Raw genomic sequence first — 19,467 nt, forward strand, 5'->3', positions numbered from 1 at the left:
TTAAGAAGCCATTTTGTCCTGCTACCGATTTTTGATTTTGCGTCGCTGAAGCTAAATAACGTACTTGTCTTGTTAACGAAGTATTAAAAACATGGGCTGAGAGAGAAAATGAAACCGAACATAAACAGAAGCTGTTTTTTTGTTCTTTTCCTTTTATTTTTGGATTCCTTCTCTCATTGACACCATGGATTGCTTGTCTTGGCAGTCCCATAATTTTCATAAATGATTTAAATGTATTACGAGCCAGCATGGAGCCTTCTTGGACAATTTTAGGTATATAAGCTTGTCTATTGCGAAGCAAATCGATATGTGAGATATCAAAGGCCTTCATTTTGTTCTTGTTGCCTTCTGTCTGTATGCGCCACTGCAGCTAGACGATGTGTTGAGAAAATGGCTTGCAAGTGATATGTTGGTCAATGAAAAATAGAATTGAGAAACTAAGAACAGAGAACAGTCAGGATGTTGTTTTGGATTCCCTTTCTTGTTGATGCCTCAGCCTTAATTTTTTTTTAGTAATAAACCTTATTAAACAAGGTCTACTTTAACATATCATGCTAACACATGGAAAAAGTATAATAATGCACTACTATGGTGTTTATACCTACTATGAAGATCCAGAAACTTAACTCAGTATTGGAGAAGCTTCAGTGCTAGACTGATCACTTGTACTCTACACCAGCAGGATGATGATTCCTCTTATATGTTCTAGTTATCTTTCATGATAAATTCACTAATTATTAAACCAACAAATAGTTTATTGACTTATTCCTAGTTAACATTGCTACTTTTAATTTATGTATTATACCTTTGAAGGAATTGTGCATTTTGAGCCTGGCGGGTGTGTCTTCATAGTGAAGAATGAGTGGAGATATGAAGATGCAGTCCCTTGGAGTGAGAGTGGTGTATATAATTCTTTTTGCTGGTATGTAATGAGGACTTAGTGGAATGTAAGAGTTGAAAGGATGAATGTGTTTAGAATGTGTGGATGAGAATTTAGAAGGGAAGCAGACCTCAGCACCTTGGTTACTGAGTTTGTTTGGTATGGATCTTGTTGGCCTGGCAATTTTTCTGTACTGAATGGAAAATTAATCTGTATGCCACAAAGTTATTTGGATTAGTGGGGAACCCAGTTTTTCCCTCTTGGTTTAGATAATTAGGCATACAGAGACTGGGAATATAAAGGTTTAATTACAATAGAGAACAATTGCAAACACAATTTGGTTTACAACATCGACACTTCTTTATATATTTACAGCCAAGACATTATATACTCAACTAATCTCACAAGCTCCCAATATGTTTGTACAAGACTCAATCGTTACTTTATTTACAAAGTAACAAGATACAACAACACTATCCTTTTGGTATAGATTTTATTTTAGTAAAGAGAATTCGTTATTTTCCTCTTTGGCACAATCCTGGACTTCATCTTTGGGGGAAAAATGTAACAGAGAAAGCATTAATGATCTATTTTGATTATGCTTTTGTATCACCTGTAGAAGTAAGAATGAAGGAAATGCAATACAAACTACTGCATAAAATATATATAGATATGGTGAGGACATGTAAAATGAAAATCAGAGATCAGAAACATGTATTGGGTCACATGGAAAGGGGCATGTTTGTCCACAGCCTTAATTTATGTCCAGTTCTTTTTCAGTTTTGGACTGTATTGTTAAAAGTTATTGAATCAATCAATCATTCCGTGAAAGCCACCCTTCTGTGATGAATTTTTGTTACTTGGTTCTTTATAATGGTTGCCTATTATCTATAAAAGTCAAACAAAATTCCTTCATTTGCTGACTTTGCAGGCTAAATTGTGTATCCTTTTTTGGTGGTTTAAATCAGAGAGCCCTATGTCTTTGCTGTGGTATCAAAAAGTAGCAGATTGGATGCAAATAGAAAGACTGGATGTCAGATTTACCAGGCGCAGAGTACAAGAAGAATATATAAAGCTATGGGATCTCATGTATAACTTTTTACCTGTGACATTTATTCACTCCCTGTTAGCCAGTTGGGTACTCCCTAGAATGCTAAGTGGACTAAGGCAGTCCTCTCCTCCCAACAAGATTAGATAACTTCGGGTGCTGAGGTATGTGCGTGATGCGTGAATGAATAAGGATATGTTGGTATGAGTTACTCAAAGAGAAGAAAAAATAATTGAAAATTATGCATGGGGTGGAGATGATGTAGTGAAGTTTCTGCAGGATTTCTGGTTGGATAATGTTGCATATTGCTTAAAGTGTTATTATATGTTACTGTATTGTACAACTATTACTAATGTAATATTCACTGGTTATGTTTTAACCCTTATGCTTAAAGAAAAGTGAAAAAAAATATATTGCAGGATAGGAATACACATTCCATGTTTAAACTATGGGATGCAGGTCACTCTTTTTGCTCAGCTGGAATGTGTTTGTCCCACATCTGCCAAGAAATAAAAAATCTCTCTTTAGGACCTTTGGTATGCCAAGAAGGGGATGAGTTTCGCATGGGAGTAGAGATTGAGGGAGTGTGAGGCTTGCCTTGTGACTTGTACAGTTTGTAATGCTAGTCTCAGCAGCTGTTTTTTTTCTTTCTCAGGTGAATGAGTGGTCCCTTAAGATAAGGAAAGAAATGAGAGTGATTGATAGACAAATAAGAGGCAAGTATTACATACAAATATTATTATTCCTCTTTCCTACTGGCCCTTTATTATTGACTTGTTAAAGAAATTCCATTGTCATTTCATCTTCCAGCGTGCTTACCTTATCTTTGGTACCTGATCTGTCCTCTTCACATGCTTCCTCTCTCTATGGCAGGAGTCTATCTGCATGGCCCGAGGTCTCTCCTCCCCTGTCCACTGTTACCTCTTTAAAAGTATCTAGCATACCTCAGATTTGAAATTTTGACACAAAAAGAGAAACAAAGTGCACGACTAACCACTTCCAATTTTTCATAGTCTTATTTGAAGAATGTTTTATCTCCCTATATTGGGTTTTTTTTTAAAATAGGAAATCTGTTACTTTCAAATGTTAAACCGTCCTTGTTGGTCTGGCTAGTGAAACCCTTATCAACTATGACAAAGATGATCCTTCAACAATCTTTGTCTTATTTTATTTTGTCTGTCTCTGCCTTGAGCATTGTTGTTTGAAAAGGCATTTTATAAGTTATATTCAATTCTTTGTTCCGTAGGACTGCATGTAATGAATGAATTCAGATCTAATGTCCTTGGGCCTTCATTGCAGTGTAATGCTGCATGTCATATGGGCATATAGGTAGCAAACGTGTAAAATTAAATACACATTCTGATATACCTATCTGTGGATCTATTAGTGCTGCAAAGTTTTGCCCCAGGCCATATTTTGGATTGCTAACTGGATGCATTGTCCCAGGGGAGTATAAATTAGCTGCAGTACGATAATGGCTGCCACTTCCCACTCCCTCTAGTGGCTACATCTTACCTATTTTATTCTGATCTTGCCATGACTTTTTGAGGATAAATGTTAGGTACATTTATCTAAAGAAGACAAGATGTTGCTCTAACCCAGAAATTGGGTAATGAATTGTGTGCAGTACCATACAGGGACATGGTCCCTGTATGGTTTGGTTTCTAAACAGGACAAATGGAAAAGTTTTTTCTGCCCCTCTTGTTTATGAAGTCTCTATTTATTGTTCCTAAAGTAAATTGTGTTTTAGAGGCAGTTGGTATGCAGTTGGTATTTGCCATTGCATTGACATAAGAATACTGACTACTGTCTGTGCAGTACTAGCCTATATACCAATTGATGATGTTACTGAAAAGGAATGTGTCCTTTATCTCCATCTGCTAGTAGTCAGAGATAATCCAACTAGTCTGTACTGGTATAGCAGGACTCAAGGGAAAGGAAATTAACAGGTAAGATTAAAATTCTCCTTTGCATTTGTATGCTGCTTTCCTCCAAAAAGTACTCAGAGTGGCTTTCAGCATAACAGTACAAAAAAATACAATAGCATGTTCAAGCAACAAGTCAAAGTGCAGTCAAATACAGTAGCTATCAATAGAAAACAAGGACTCAAAATATCACCTCTGCCTAAGGACTGGCCCTGGTCAACAGTGATATATCGAGTCCTTGTATATGTTTCTTACTTGAATAAAATCACAAAAAGTAAGTAGTTGATGGGTTGTCACGTTGTTTTCCATTGCTAAGTAGGGCCAAATTAGCCATTTCATGTGAGGTGCCATTATCCAACGGCACCAAACAGACCTCTCTCTCTTAGCTAGCAGAGCTTTTGCTCTACTGAGCATATATAGGAATTCCCACTTGGGCATTGCCTCATGAGCCTCCTCAGGTCTCTTCATCTGAGCACCAGCATGGACATTTACCTTTATCTATATTTTTCTGTAAAAATTTTCATATTTTTGTCTCTTCTGTTCATACCTTGGATCAGTCCAGACAAGTGAGTTTATTCATCCCTACAAGCAGATGGAGGCAGAGAACAAAACTTTGAGGCACTGCTACATAACTGAGAGTGCCACCTGCAGTCCCTCAGTATTTCTCTGTCTCCAGCAGATGGTAGAGGTGCAAACCTGAAGTCTGGAGTTAAAAAAACAAAAAAACCCCACACCAAAATTTAAAAAAAAAAAAAACCCAACCTAAGGAAGAATTCAGTCCCTGAGATGTTAGGTTCCTTCGTAGGCCATCCCTTGGGTAGAGCAGGAGTTGGAGATCCCTGATTGAGCTCAGCCCTTGTCGTGTGTGTGTGTGTGTGTGTGTGTGTGAAAGCCAGGGGTCCTGGTTTTCTCACCCCTTCTGAGTCCTTGGCACCCTCTCTGCTCAGTCGCCTTCAGAAGGAGGGAAGTATTAAGTTTTCTTCCCTTCCCTGGCTCTGTTTGTTTTTTGTAAAGTTTTGTTGAAAAAAAAAAAGTGAAATGGAGCAGGCCTGAGGCAGTGTGAGTGGCTGGAGTTTCTCTGCCAGGAGGCAGGTAAGGGTGCAGGGGGGGGGGGGGGGCCCCGAATTTGCTTCTCGGTCGGGCCCAGAAGCAGGTTTCAGCACTGGACGGTGCTGATTTTCTCCTCACATCGGGGGCTATTTTTAGGCCCAATCGCGCTGGTATGCCACCTCCCACGTAGCATGATAAAGTTTGTCGCGGCTGCAGTTTTCTCAAGGGGGGCCCTTGATTCAGCTGCATTTTGCCACCAATGTGCCTCTGGGGGGAACTGAAACTTCCGCAGGACCACTGGGGGTGGTAGGACCCCCAGGTCGGCTGAGCCAGCTCCGGAGGCACCTGGGGGGTTAGAGGAGCTGCTGGCCATTTTCTCTGCACGTGCTGGGAACCAGGCTGCTGTTTCAGAGTCTCTGGACTCCACTCCTACGCTGTTTCCTGTGGAACACAACCCTGTTGAGGGCAGGGGAAGGGGACATGGACCCGGACCCTTCTTTTGATCCAGAAGCTTTATCAGTGGACTTTGTCCTGCTGCTCCGTAAGGCCTATTTGGCTAGGAAGGGAGCAGGGACCAAGAGGCCTTTACCCAGAAAATCCTGGGCAGCCAAAAAGCTTAGGCAGGTGGAGTCCGGAGGGAACCTGTGGTCTTTGGGTCTCGAGGTCTGCGGTGGAAGAAGACAATACATTAGAGGAGACAGATGATCCGAATCGGTTACAGGGAGGACAGGTGGATCCAGGTAGGGACCCTGTGAGCACCTTGGTGGATCTGTTGCAGGTTCCAGACCGGGATCCTGTTACTGTATTGGGGGATCCAATGCAGGACCCGGACAAGTTACCGATTGCGATGGACGGGAACGATCTTCGGGTGGTCTGTTTGTTCCATAGAGATGAGTTGGGCCTACTATTTCCCCAGGTTCTGGAGGAGCTGGGGATTTGGATAATGAATATGTAAACCCAGTCCTGGAGGGATTACGGGGGCCCCTAAGACTTTTCTATTATGTAAGATGGTGAAGTTGGTGGATTGGGAATGGGAATCTCCCGAAGTGGGCTTGAAAGTAACCAGGGCTATGCCTAAATTATATCCCTTGCCAGAACAGACATTGGATTCGTGGAAGAATCTCAAGGTGGATGCTGCAGTTTCCATGATTACCAAAAAGACGACCATCCCAGCAGCAGGTGCTGCTGCTTTGAAGGATATCCAGGATTGAAAACTTTGTCGTGTTAGGGACCCTTTCTTGCATTTTTCAGAGGAAAGGGTTTCTTTATGGACGGTTCCTTCCTTTTTGCCTAAGGTGGTTTCCTTCTTTCACCTCAATCAGGTGATCAAGTTACTGGCCTTTTCAAATTTGTCTGTGGATGTTCCTATGGTGAGGGAGCTTCAGTTGTTGGATATGCGCAGAATTGTTTTGCGCTATCTTAAGGTGACAAATTCCTTTAGGGGATCTAATCATCCGTTTGTCCTGTTCACTGGCGCTAAGAAGGGGGAAATAAGACATCCAAAGGCACTATTTCACGATGGCTGAAAGGGACGACAGCTTCGGTTTATATCTTTAAGGGCTGGTCTGTGCCAGAGGGGTTGAGAAAGCATTCCACTAGGGTGCAGGCAACCTCGTGGATGGAATGTCAACTGCTTTTCTGCAGATTTGTCGTCCGGCAACATCTTCTCTTCACACTTTTACCAAACATTGGATGTGTGGGCACCGGAGAAGGCATCTTTTGGGGAAAGTGTGTTGCATGCTGGTCTTTCGATTTTCCACCCAGGATAGAGGGGCTTGGTTACATCTCACTTGCCTGGACTGATCTGGGGTATGAACAGGAAAGAAAAATTGGTTCTTACCTGCTAATTTTCATTCTTGAAGTACCATGGATCAGTCCAGAGACACGTCCCCATTTTTGTGAAAGACTTCCTCGCTTCTGGATGTTGCTGAGCTGATATGTATTCAGAGAAATGTAGATAGTTTGAGATGTGCGTTCTGTTAGGTTAAGATGGCCTAGTTTTTTCAGGGGGCTCCAACCTTTAAGTATTTGTTCTCCCCAGGTTTATTGGGGTTTGTTAAGGTAGTCATCTTGGATTAGGTACCTGAGGGATTGCAGGTGGCACTCTTATGTAGCAGTGGTTTAAAGTTTTGTTCTTTGCCTTCATCTGCTGGTAGGATGAATAAACCCATTTGTCTGGACTGATCCATGGTACTTCAGGAACGAAAATTAGCAGGTAAGAACCAATTTTCCTTTAAAGTTGCCTCATTGCCTCAGCAGATCCTAAACAGCACTTTTCAGTGCTTTTTCTTCTGGATGTCTGGTTAAAAAAAAGGGCCACAGTCAATAGATTCAAGGACTGTGTTTGTGGAAGAAACATGTCCATCGCTGATGGATATGACCTCTGATACTGTTGTTGGTGACCGGACCACAACTAATCTAATTGTTAAAATTGTGATGGATGTCCCTGTGAACCCAAAGATCAAGGGCCTGGTAAATGGAGGAACTGCTTTAGAGAAGCCACAGTCTGTCCTCCTCCCGAGGTGCAGCCTTGTCTGCCTCACTGCGAATGAACTTGAGCAGGAACTCCTCTTCCTCCAGTGGATGGAACAGGCCAGATCCTCTGAGTTGAGTAAGCGATATGTCAGACAGGGCCAAATTTTCGGCAAATGGTGCCCTGGGCGAACAGTGCCCCTCTCCCTCCTGTTGACAACCTCCCAGGGCCTCTCTTCAATTGTGGCAGGATGACATTCACTACAGCCACTGGACCTCTCTTTGGTGGTGGCTAAGGATAAGGAGGGTAGCTTCCAACCTCTCCTTTCCAGGATATCAGATTTACTTCCACAAGGAGTCCCAGTATCCCCAAATAGGGTGGATACTCTATGCATACTCTCTTGTGTGGTGGTTCTATCCTAGAAATTTGCTTGCAGTGGAGTCAAGCCAGTCAGAAGTTGCCCACCACTAGTATACCCTTCCAGGACAACTACGAACCTCTCATCAGTCATCTTCTGTATCATTGGGGTCCTGGATTATTATTCCCACTCCTCTCTGCTCTGAAGAGGGGGTCAACAGGGATCTCTTCCGGATCCTCCAGAACATTTGTCTTCATCAGAAGACCTTTCTTACTCCAGATTTCTTGAAAGCTGGGAAAAGAATGAGTTAATGTGTGTAGGGACAAAGATGCTCATGCAAGCATCTTTGTTCTCCTCCAGATTCTGAAAATGGCGAACTAGCAACAATCCTGATGCATAGTATTCTGCAAGAATTACAAACCAGAATGTGGGAAAATCCTGTTTCCTGCGCCCCAGTTTCAAGGAAACTAGACTTCAAGTATGAGGTACAAAAATCTCTGAGATTTTGTACAATTACCCCACCAATCGGTTGTGGTGGAATCAGCTCTTAAGAGTAAAGAAAACAGATATACTCAATACCCTACTAAAGAAGAATCCCAAGCTACTAGACAACTTTGACAATACAATTTTCTAATGTTTTATGTTCTCTGCTCACCAATTCTACATGGTTCAATACTTACTTGAGCGTTTACAAAAACTAAAACTTTTTTTTCTACCTGGTGAAGGTTGGGTTGCACACCCTTAGTCACTCTTAGATGTAGAAGAGTGTATATGCTATCATCCTCAATCCATCTCTGAAGCTTTTGATACCATGGCTCGCATCTTGACAAACATCCATATGAGCATGCCATATGGTTTGGTTGAGAACCAGTAGCCTGTACAATGATGTCCACTAAAAGTTAGCTGATGTCCTTTGTCTAGGTGATCACCTTTTTTGAGAAAAGCGTAGAGAAACTGAAGCTCAAATGAACAGAATGTGGTAGTCCAGTCCCTCTCTACAGGGCAAGAACAAGTCATCTGCAAGGCATTCTTACTATACTTTTAAAAGACCATATTTCCAGTGTCACCCCTTCTGGCAAGTTCAGGGATACAGAATGCTGCCTCTGCAACAGTAACAACTTCTGGCTCATGTTTAACAGTGTGAGTGCTGTCAACTAGAAACAATATAGCAAATCCAGCCAAAGCCTGGACCAAGTTTATGACCATCTTTTAAACTTAGCACCCATCCTTGCCAGTAGAGGGAAGAATCCAGCATTACCTGGAAGAGTAACAAAAGATTAACAAAGATCTCTGGGTTCTCAAGATTGTGGAGTCTGAATAATGCTTGTTTCTCCTGGCTTCACACTTTTTCATTGCTCAGCCTTCAATCCAGATCCATGTCGCTCAATGCAACTGTGCCTGGAAGTTAGACACTCCTTGCATAGCGAGTGATAGAACCTGTTCCTCCCCATCATCATGGCCAGGGGTCTACTCCTGCTACTCTCTTTTCCTCAAGAAATCTGGGGGGCTGAGATCAATTCTGGATTTAAGAAGTCTGAATAAACACACAATCTAGGAGAAATTCAAAATGAATTCCTTTGTTTCTGGATGAAGGGTGTGTGTGTGTGTGTGGCAACTTTGTGGGAGTGAATGCACATTTTGGATCTAAAGGATGCTTACATGCATATTCCTATCCAACACTCCTACTGGCATTACCTGTAACTTATAGTGGACTCTTTCTGCTATCAATACAGAGTGCTGCCCTTTGGCCTATCAGCAACACCAAGGGTCTTCACCAGGTGCCTGCCTGTAGTAGCGCATCTGTGGGATCAGGACATCAGAGTCTGCCATTACTTGGAGGCTCGTGATGGCAAACTCCAAAGAAAATGTACTAACCTCCTTGAAAAAGACAGTACAAATGCTACAATCACTAGGATTGCTAGTAAATTTTGAGGAATTCTGATTCCCTCCTAGGAAAGCAAATTCATTGAATGTGGATAGGTTCTCTACAGGAGAGAGCTTTCTTCTTGTCAAACCATACAAATATTCTGATATCTTGTGTACAGGTCATTGATTATGGATCAATCAACAGCCAAAGAAGTTCTACTCATTCTGTGCCACATAATGGTGATTCACGTAGTTTCACCAACTCACCTTCACATACAGCTTCTGCAGTGGAGTTTCCGCTCCCAGTGGGACCAGTTCACTCAACCATTGTCAAGAGTAATAGTTTCACAGCAAATGAATCAGATCTACACTGGTGGCTAACTCCATATATCCTTCAGGAGGGATCTCTACTCCGCTACTTCATCAAGTCACTTTGGCAACAGATGCCTCCACAAAAGATTCAGGACCCATATGGGATCTTTTTGAACTTGAGGAACATGGTAATTCATGGAAAGACCATTTCAAATCAACCTTCTGGAATTGTGAGCGATCAAGTATGCTCTAACAACATTCACTCACTTCAGGGGAAGAGCATTCTTATTCAAACCAACAACCAAGTAGCCATGTTCTATGTGAACAAACAAGGAGAAATAGGGTCATGGATTATTTGCTATGATGTGATAGTTATCATTAACCTGTCTTGCAAGCCACCTACCTTCCAGGGATCTCCAGCACCATTAGCAGGTTGCCTCAGCAGAGTTTTTTTGACCACAGGAATGGTCTCTACAAAGGCAATAATCAACAAATTATCCAGTCTATGGGGTCTTCCGTAATCGACCTGTTTGTGTCAGAGCAAAAAAGACAGTGAAAAAGATTGTCTCCATTCTACCAGATGAACTCAGATCAGCTCAGGATGCTTTTCTGCTCGATGGGAATGCAGATCTCGTGTATGCTTTTTCCACTGATAGCCAAAACTCTGTGAAATTTGCTCAAAGACCGGTCCCGTCTGAACCTCCTAGCTCCAGTGTGGCCCAGACAAGATTTACATATCTAGTACAACTCTCCAGCAGTCCTCTGATTTCTCTTGGATCAAATCCATCCTTGTTAACTCAAAAAGAGGGAAGACTATTTCATCCAGACTTTCCTTTATTTAATTTGTATGCTTGGATGTTGAGTGCTCAATAATTGCTGAATTGTCTTTATCTAAGGAAATTGAGGATATTCTAGTGTCTGCCAGGAAACCATCAACTAGAAGAGTCAGTATTTTTAAATGGAGCAGGTTCTCCACATGGTGTCAACAGTACTTTGGACCCATTCACATGCAAACCCAAAGAGCTACTTAACTATTTACTAATTCTTTCTGATTCAGGTCTCAGCACCTCATCTGTGCCATAGTGGCTTACCATGCTGAAATCGAGGTCAAGTCTGTCTCAATAGTTAATAGTTTCCAAGTTAATGAAAAGTTTTATGGCTTACTAAACCTCCAATTGTAAAACTATCTGTTCCCTGGAATCTAAACATGGTTCTGGCACAACTAATGAAGCCACCACATGAACCATTGGAGTCTGCTGCTCTCAAGTTTCCAACATGGAAAGTAATAATCCTAGTAGCAGTAACATCAGCCAGAAGAATTAGTGAGCTTCAGGCTTTAGTTTATTATCTGCCTTTTACATAATTCTTCCACAATAGAATGGTGCTCTGCAACTACCCAAAGTTTCTACCAAAAGTAGTATCTGCTTCTCTTAATCAAGTCATCGTGTTGCCTCTGTTCTTCCCAATGCCATATGCAAATGAAGGCAAGAAAGCCCTTCATACATTCAACTGTAAAAGGGCTTTGACTAACTACAAGAAAAGAAGAGCCTCATCAGGCTTCTCAAATATTCATTTCTTATGATCCAAACAGACTGGACGTAGCAGTGGCCAAATATACTTTATCCAACTGGCTAGCAAACTGCATTGCACACTGCTGTATGCTAGCAGGTCTACAAATTAGATGTCATCAAGGCTAATCAAGTTAAAGCCATGGCTGCATCAGTGGTTCATCTTTAAGCCGTGATTCTCGAAGATCTCTGCAAAGCTGCAACATGGTCATTGGTACATAGCTTTGTTTCCCATTGTTGTCTGGACAATCTCTCAAAGTGACAGTTAATTTGGACAAACAGTTGTGTAGCCTATTCACCCAGTAGTCCACTCTACACAGTGGGGTATTGGTTGTTTTTTTCAGTAAATGCTCTACTGCACTCACTTGGGACTCCCCACATGTAAAGGCAAATTCAGCCCTGCTCATTAACAGAAAAAGCAAGTTTGCTTACCATAAATAGTGTTTTCTGTAGATAGCAGGATGCGTTAGCCATACTAAATACCTTCCCGCCTCCCTGGAAAGTTAACTACTTAGTTGATTGTAGAGTAATTCTAGCTGAGTGGGAATTCCTGCACATGCTCAGTGGAGCAAAAGCTCTACTAGCTAACGGGCGGATACAGTACAGTGCGCTCCAACGGAGCGCACTGTTAACCCGCCATTGGACGCAGGTTAAGGGGCCGAAAACGCGCGTCCAATCCCCCGAACCTAATAGCGCCCGCAACATGTAAATGCATGTTGATGGCCCTATTAGGTATTCCCGTGCGATTCAGAAAACAAAATGTGCAGCCAAGCAGCACATTTTGCTTTCAGAAATTAGCGCCTACCCAAAGGTAGGCGCTAATTTCTCCGGGCACCAGGAAAATGCACAGAAAAGATCATCAAAGGAATGGATGCCGGTAACTCCTACCTCTTTGCCATGCTAGATATTTCCGCCGCTTTCGACACCGTAAATCACAACATTCTCATCAACACCCTCATCAGTATAGGAATTTCAGGTACTGCTCTTTCTTGGATAAAGTCCTTCCTCCAAAACCGTACCTACACAGTCCTCACAGACAATTTTACATCCCCTCCTGTTAATCTCGACTGTGGCGTACCCCAAGGATCCTCCCTCTCTTCCACCTTATTCAATATTTACATGCTCCCCCTTACAAACCTCCTCTCCAACCTTGGTATCACACATTTCATCTATGCGGATGATGTGCAAATCCTCATCCCTTTCAAAAACTCTGTTCTCACTGCTATCCAAAACTGGAACACCATTCTCGCCTCAATAAACCAGCTCCTCACTGACATGCACCTAGCCCTCAATCTGCAAAAAACTGAGCTCCTCCTCGTCTCCTCTAGACATGCAGCCACACCCACTCCCTCCACCCTACATTCCCCCAACCTTCTCTCTGACACAAGAAACCTGGGTGTTATACTTGATAACCAACTAACCTTCAAACCATATATCAAATCTATCCTTAGCAGCTGCTATTTCAAACTACAAACCCTCAAAAAACTCAAACCCCTTCTCTACTTTTCCGATTTCCGTACAGTACTCCAATCCATAATTTTTTCAAAGATTGACTACTGTAATGCTCTCCTACTTGGACTCCCTTCTACCCACATCAAACCTCTACAACTCCTCCAAAACACTACTGCTCGCATCCTCACCAATGTCAATAAGAGAGACCACATCACTCCCACCCTCATTGATCTCCACTGGCTTCCCATTCACTCACGAATTATTTACAAGACCCTCACCCTCATCCACAAAAGTATTACTAACGAACACTACAACTGGCTAAACCCACCCTTCCTCCCTCGTACCTCCACAAGACCCACCCGTGCTTCCCTCCGTGGAACCCTTATCCCTCCCTCCATAAAATCCACTAGACTCATCTCCACCACCAATAGAGCCCTTTCCCTTGCAGGCCCCTCCCTCTGGAACTCTATGCCTCTTGACCTACATACCGAAACCTCCACACCTACTTTCAAAAAGAAACTCAAAACCTGGCTTTTCCTCCAAGCTTACCCCCTTTCCTCATCAGCTCCACCAACTAACATGCTAGCCCAACCCTCATCTCTCTCCAACATCCCCCGTTCAGGTCCTACACCCAATACCCTCCCCTTCTAATGATTCATACAATTTTGTATATAACAAGTGTACATATTTCTCCCTCGAATCCCAATTCATATCTTATCCCCCTGTGTCTTTTTGCACCCTCCCCCTGCCCCCCCCATTTGTCTCGACTACCCCCCTCCATCCCTCCCTTTAGTTATTTAGCTATTTATTAGTTATTTAGTTATTTATTCTGTTACTGCGTTTATGTTATACACCGTTCTCTGTAAAGGCTACGCCTATATATCTTTTGTTGTAAGTTACTTGTAAACCGGCACGATGTGCAAACGGTTGCCGGTATATAAAATTAAATAAATAAAATAAAATAAATAAAAGCAGTAAAAACTGCTTTTCTGTGCACCCTCCGACTTAATATCATGGCAATATTAAGTTGGAGGCCCCGAAGGGTAAAAAAAAGTAATAATAAATAAATAAATAAATAAATTTTGAAGTCTGCCTGCGGCTGTCGGGTCAAACTGGACGCTCAGTTTTGCCGGCATCCGGTTTCCAAGCCCGTGGCTGTCAGCGGGCTCAAGAACAGACGCCGGCAAAATTGAGCATCAGCTGTCAAACCTGCTGACAGCCGCCGCTCCGGTCCAAAAGGAGGTGCTAGGGACGTGCTAGTGTCCCTAGCGCTTCCTTTTGCCTGTTTTTACCGCCGGGCCTCATTTAAATACAGAATCGCCTGCTGTCCTGCGGACTTTACTGTATCGGCCCGTAAGAGAGGCCATTCAGTGCTGCTGGATGACGTCATCCCTACACAAAATGGTTAATTTATCCTGCTATCTATGGAAAACTTACTTTGATGCTTCATGGCAGTCTGTACCAGGCACTTGCTTGTATGCTTTCTGAGGGTTTGCTGATTCTATGCTTTGGCTGTTGAACTCCTTGAAATCTTGTTTTATTCTTGGAAGTAAAATAGTGCTGTATATTGAGGGAATTGCATGTTGCTATTATAGAAATGAGGAAGGACATAAACCATTGACAATATCCATAAAGTTCATAAGATGTTTATTGCAATTTAATTAGGCAAAGCTTCTAGTGTATCAGCATATAGCCAAAGACTCGTATGCAAGACACACTACATGTTTTGCCTAATTAAACTGTAATAAACTTCTTGTGAACTTTATGAATATTTTCCGTGGTTCATGTCCTTCCTTCCTTCCTTCCTATATAGTGATTGACTTCTTGATGGTTGGATTCCTAGCCAGCCTTTGCTGCTTTTATATAAATGCCAAACGCATCGGACTGTTAGAGAGCTTAAGAGAGGGCATTTGTTGCTAGCCCAGAGGGTTAAATTTGCTACAGAGGCAGTGCTTCCTGCCCCTTGGGAGAAGGAGTGTTTGCCATCCCTCAACAGTGTCATCTACTGACCAGACTCGGGATGCACATGTAGTGATTTCTTTGAAAGCCCTGCAGAATGTAGTCCTGGCCAAGGACACTCGCTGCAGTGACTGGGCTAGACAAAGTGGAATTGTCCCCCAACACCCCTGTGTGGGTAGTTAGAAAGTCTTTTGAAGCCATAGGCCCAGTAGAGGCTAAGTTCCAATTGAGTTGGAGGCCATGGTTCAGGAAGAGACTGGTGAGCACAGACAAGGGATTTCAGTGTTTGCTGTCTGTGCAGGTCAGATTCTTGTGAAATGCTGCTGCTGTTGAGAGGTAGATATTAGACTAGTAATTCAGGTTAGACTGGACTAGGTTCTTGTTTTTCTTTTCTCTCTGTACCAGTAGTGCTAAGGCTGTATTCTGTCCTGGAGCGCACTGTGGCATGGGGCACATGGATTTCCTCCCAGCATTGTGGTGTTCTGCCCTTCTCCAGCAATACTGTGAGAAAAACAATGTACACCTGAATATATACTTATTTCTCACTGTATAATGGACTTATGAAACACATTCACTGTTAAAATCCTGCAACCATCATACTGCACCCGGTTCCCGTATATGCATCGGGTAACCTTAAGAAGCTGAAGCTGCTTCAACGTGCTAGATATTTAATCATTGGTTGCTTAGGGATTTTATGTCTCTTATAAAGCTGGACTTTAACTCAGCTAATACAAGTTAGTTGGATGCTTAACTTGTGACAAGTTGGTGGAATACTTAACTTGCACGGGATGACAGAGAAATGTCCTCTGTATTTTGAGTGCCGCTTTGATCCCTGCTGAAGCAGGAAGATTTTTCAAATTCAGTGCTGATCTCAGACATTGATTTGCATGTTCACTCACTTGCCGCATTCACGAGCTTGCTGCACCCCTGAGGAAGGAAGAGAGTCCGAAACCCTGCAGTGTCTGGCGTATTTGACAGCGAGCGGCAATGAAGACCTGAAAGGAACCCTGTGACAGGACGTCCATTTAAACAGCCTAATCGGTATGTTACAGACACGTACCTGAAAGGGACCTTTCTTTCTGATTACATTTCAACGCGGCACACAAAATACAGAGGACATTTCTCTGTCATCCCATACAAGTTAAGTATTCCACCAACTTGTCACAAGTTAAGCATTGGTAAGGATTCATTCTACCTAGCAAAAACCAGCTGCATCTTCAAAAGCCAAAAAGGATACCTTGATGCTGAAATGGTGCTCTTAGGTAGTGTTATGCCATTCTGTTAGGAACCTTTCTGAATAAAAATGTATAAATTCTTATTAAATTTACAGGTTGGTTAATTTAAGGTTTGCTTGGCATTCTAGTTCCAGAGAACAATTTATTCTATTCATTGTTTCTGCTGCAGAAGAGCTCTTTGTCATAAGTTTGTTGCCTCTCATGGTGTCAGAATGTCGTCATTTATATACTAAAGTGATTTGGAAACAGTTTAAAGCAGCATTTCAGTGCAATCAGCCAAAGAGGCTGCTGTGTGCAGTTGCTGTCCCTGCTGGGTAGTCTCTGAGGAACTTGCCCATTTCTGAACTTTTTTTTTTTTTTTTTACTTTTCTCCTTTAATTGTATCCCTAGATCTCATTTCTGTTCTGTGTGGATATATCTTAAATTTTGATGGAAAAAGGTGTGCAGCTATCATTACGGCCACACCTGTTTGAAAACTGATTCAAAGAAATTTTTTTTTAAACTGTTGGTGCTATATTCACAGTTTACATGTATCATGTGACACCTACATAGGGCTCTGATAAAGGTCAGCAGAGCAAGGGCCATTGATGTATTTATATCGAGTGGAAGGAGCTTTCAAAATTTTAAACACAAGGAGGTCAGTATTCAAAGGAATCTATAATCAGCTAAGTAAGTACCTAGCCTGCTAGATCAAAGCCTTTGAAAATTAGCTGATCTAACCAGCTAAATATAGCTGGATAGACTTCAGTAGACGGGTAATTTAGCCAGAGAAAGTCTGGGCAGAGTGAGGGCAGGGCCAGAAAGTTAGGCGTCTAGCACTGATTTTCAACACTAGCCATCCAACTTGGCTGGACAAATTTAGGTGCTGCAATATGTGTCCTAAATTTGTCTGGCCACTCTCCCTCTGGCTCTTATACGTTAAAATAAAATAAAGTCCCACAAAACTGGAGCTGTTTCCTCCTCCAGTTCTTTAAAGTCCTTTTTAAAACATGGTTCCTGGGGTACCCAACGCTCTCTGTTCCACTACCCTTAAAAATACATTTTAAAAATGTCCCCACGCTGTGGTCCTTTTTCTTCCCTTCCTCCACCTTTCTAAAAATGGAAACTTGTCCCTTGCTTCCCACTCTCCACGCCTTTCAAAGTGAAAAAATTGTCCCAGATGCATTGGAGACCTCCTGCTCTTCCTCCCTTTGTCCTGTCAAAAGTGGCCGCAAGGTCGGAATCCCATCTCCACCGAAAAATAGCAATAACGTCAAGAGATTCCCTTCCTCTCCTGTCCAAAAAAGAACACGGGTGGGAGGATGGAGGGGGTTGGGAAGATTTGGAACTATTCTGGTAAATATTTTAATCATTAGGGGAAGGGAGAAAAGAGGGACCAGTTTATTTTACTTTTTTAAGAGGACTTAGCTGGTTAGTGCTGGATTTTCAGCATTAAGCGGCTAAGTTTAGCTGAGGGAAAACAGCTGCTGTAAATCTAGCCAACCACATTTTGACCAGCTAGGTTTAGACAAATATTCAACTGTGAAAGCCTAGGCAGCTAGGTTCAGCTGAATGTTTGGGAAAACAATGGTTCAAATTAGCCAGTTCTCTTATCCAATTAAGAGTGTGAAAATTGAGCCCTAAGTTTCTCAAGAATAAGCTAAAAATCAGCATGGAAAAAAAGGATCTTACTGATTTTTAATTGCCAATTGAAATATGTATATTTTCCCTCCTTATCAATGCTCCATTAACTAGAACTAGAAGAACAGAAATCACCTTATCTAAAACACATGCATTTCCTTAAATATAGCAGAGTCTCTTGTTGGCTAAGGACTCCCAGGACTCGCAGCAATGGAGTATGTCAGTCCTAACATAGCAAGATCGTGGAATGGCTCTTACATTCTGTGGATCTGCATGAGAAGCAGAAAGTGAAGATGTTGAGTTGATTCAATGTGTGTTGAAGCAGCAGCAGAACTTTGATTGTGTCTAGCTTTTAGGATAGGAATAGAACCACAGTCCTGATTGTCACTAAAAGTAGCAGCTCAGGGTAGCTGAAAAACATTGTTCTGTCTGGCCTTGATTCTGCAGAATTTAAAAAATATATATATATCAAGAGTATTATGCATAAGAGTAAATCTCTGCAGGCAGGGCTGCATATTCAGTCAGGAGCCAAGCTCCCTCCAAACTCCAGCTAACATGGACACTAGGTGATACCATTGAATGATGGCTGAGACTCCCTCCCCCCAGAGGCTAACACTGATGCCCCAGCTCATAGAGCAGAAGCCTGGTCCAGGAATCAAACTCAGTGTACAGCACTTACCAGTTGGTTGGGCCCTATTTGCTGTTTTCTTGTATGCTTTATGAGCTGGTGTTTTGTCACAGAGGAAGGCTTTCAATCTGAGTTAGGACAAACCAGCTGCAATGATACTATAGAGGTACTGGAAAATCCCATGGCAAAGTAGTTTTTTTCCCCCCTCCTGCTCATGATCCCTGCTTTTCATCTCTTTTCCAGATATACAGAAGGAAGAGGAAAAAGTGAAGCGTTCCATCAAAGATGCTGCAAAAAAGGGACATAAAGATGTGTGTACAATTCTGGCAAAAGAGATAATCCGTTCCAAGAAAGCCGTCAGCAAACTGTATGCGTCCAAAGCCCACATGAACTCTGTGCTCATGGGCATGAAGAATCAGCTGGGTAAGAATTCCTGGGCTGACCACGCTGGTCTCTCTGCAGATCTTTTAAGTGGCTGATTCTCAGAACCTTACCAGATAAACTCCATTCCACCATTCTGGTTGGCTGCTTTAAGCCTTTCCCTGGAATAAAATCCTGAGATGAAGCTTAGCAGGTTTCAAAGAAACCTTTATATTTAAAATATTTTTCCTGCACTCTATGCATGCACATATATATAGTGAACAAAAATAATGGCAAAAAATAATCAATAAAGTGTTCATAAAAAAATACCAAATACCAACAAACACTAATGAAACAATATTGTAGAATAACCAATAAAAAAATATTTTTATTTATACTAAAGAACTTTTTTTTTTTAAAATAAAAAACACTGGTTACTGACCAGTATACATGAAGAAACTGTTCCAATGTAATAAGGACAGAAGTAATCACAAAAAATATTTCTACAACAAAATGTTTCAAAGTTTCATAGATGTCATTTTGAGGTCTGAATTAAAACCCCTAATTCAAGAACACAAACCACTAACCGGCTAAGCTTAGCAGAAGATGAAGCAAAGTAAATCCAATGTTGTAAGTCTGACAAACACTAGAAAAAGTGGCAGTCTGGTTTAAAAAGCAGCGCTGACTTGCAGCTTTAAAGGAACAATTCTTCAAAGGAACTCCATGTACATAA

The 19,467-nt window shown here is 41.9% G+C and overlaps 1 protein-coding gene across 3 annotated transcripts in view; it reads left to right on the plus strand.

Moving 5' to 3' along the window:
* Positions 1 to 19,467, plus strand: part of RNF103 (ring finger protein 103) — a 144,118-nt gene that overhangs the window by 101,660 nt on the left and 22,991 nt on the right. For all 3 annotated transcript variants that reach the window (XM_029592959.1, XM_029592932.1, XM_029592941.1), the window contains 2 exons: positions 2,584 to 2,644; positions 18,618 to 18,797. In XM_029592959.1, coding sequence (XP_029448819.1) covers positions 2,584 to 2,644; positions 18,618 to 18,797 — 241 coding nt within the window. The remainder of the gene's footprint in view (positions 1 to 2,583; positions 2,645 to 18,617; positions 18,798 to 19,467) is intronic.

Source organism: Rhinatrema bivittatum, chromosome 1, assembly GCF_901001135.1.
Source record: "Rhinatrema bivittatum chromosome 1, aRhiBiv1.1, whole genome shotgun sequence".
Lineage (NCBI taxonomy): Eukaryota > Metazoa > Chordata > Amphibia > Gymnophiona > Rhinatrematidae > Rhinatrema > Rhinatrema bivittatum.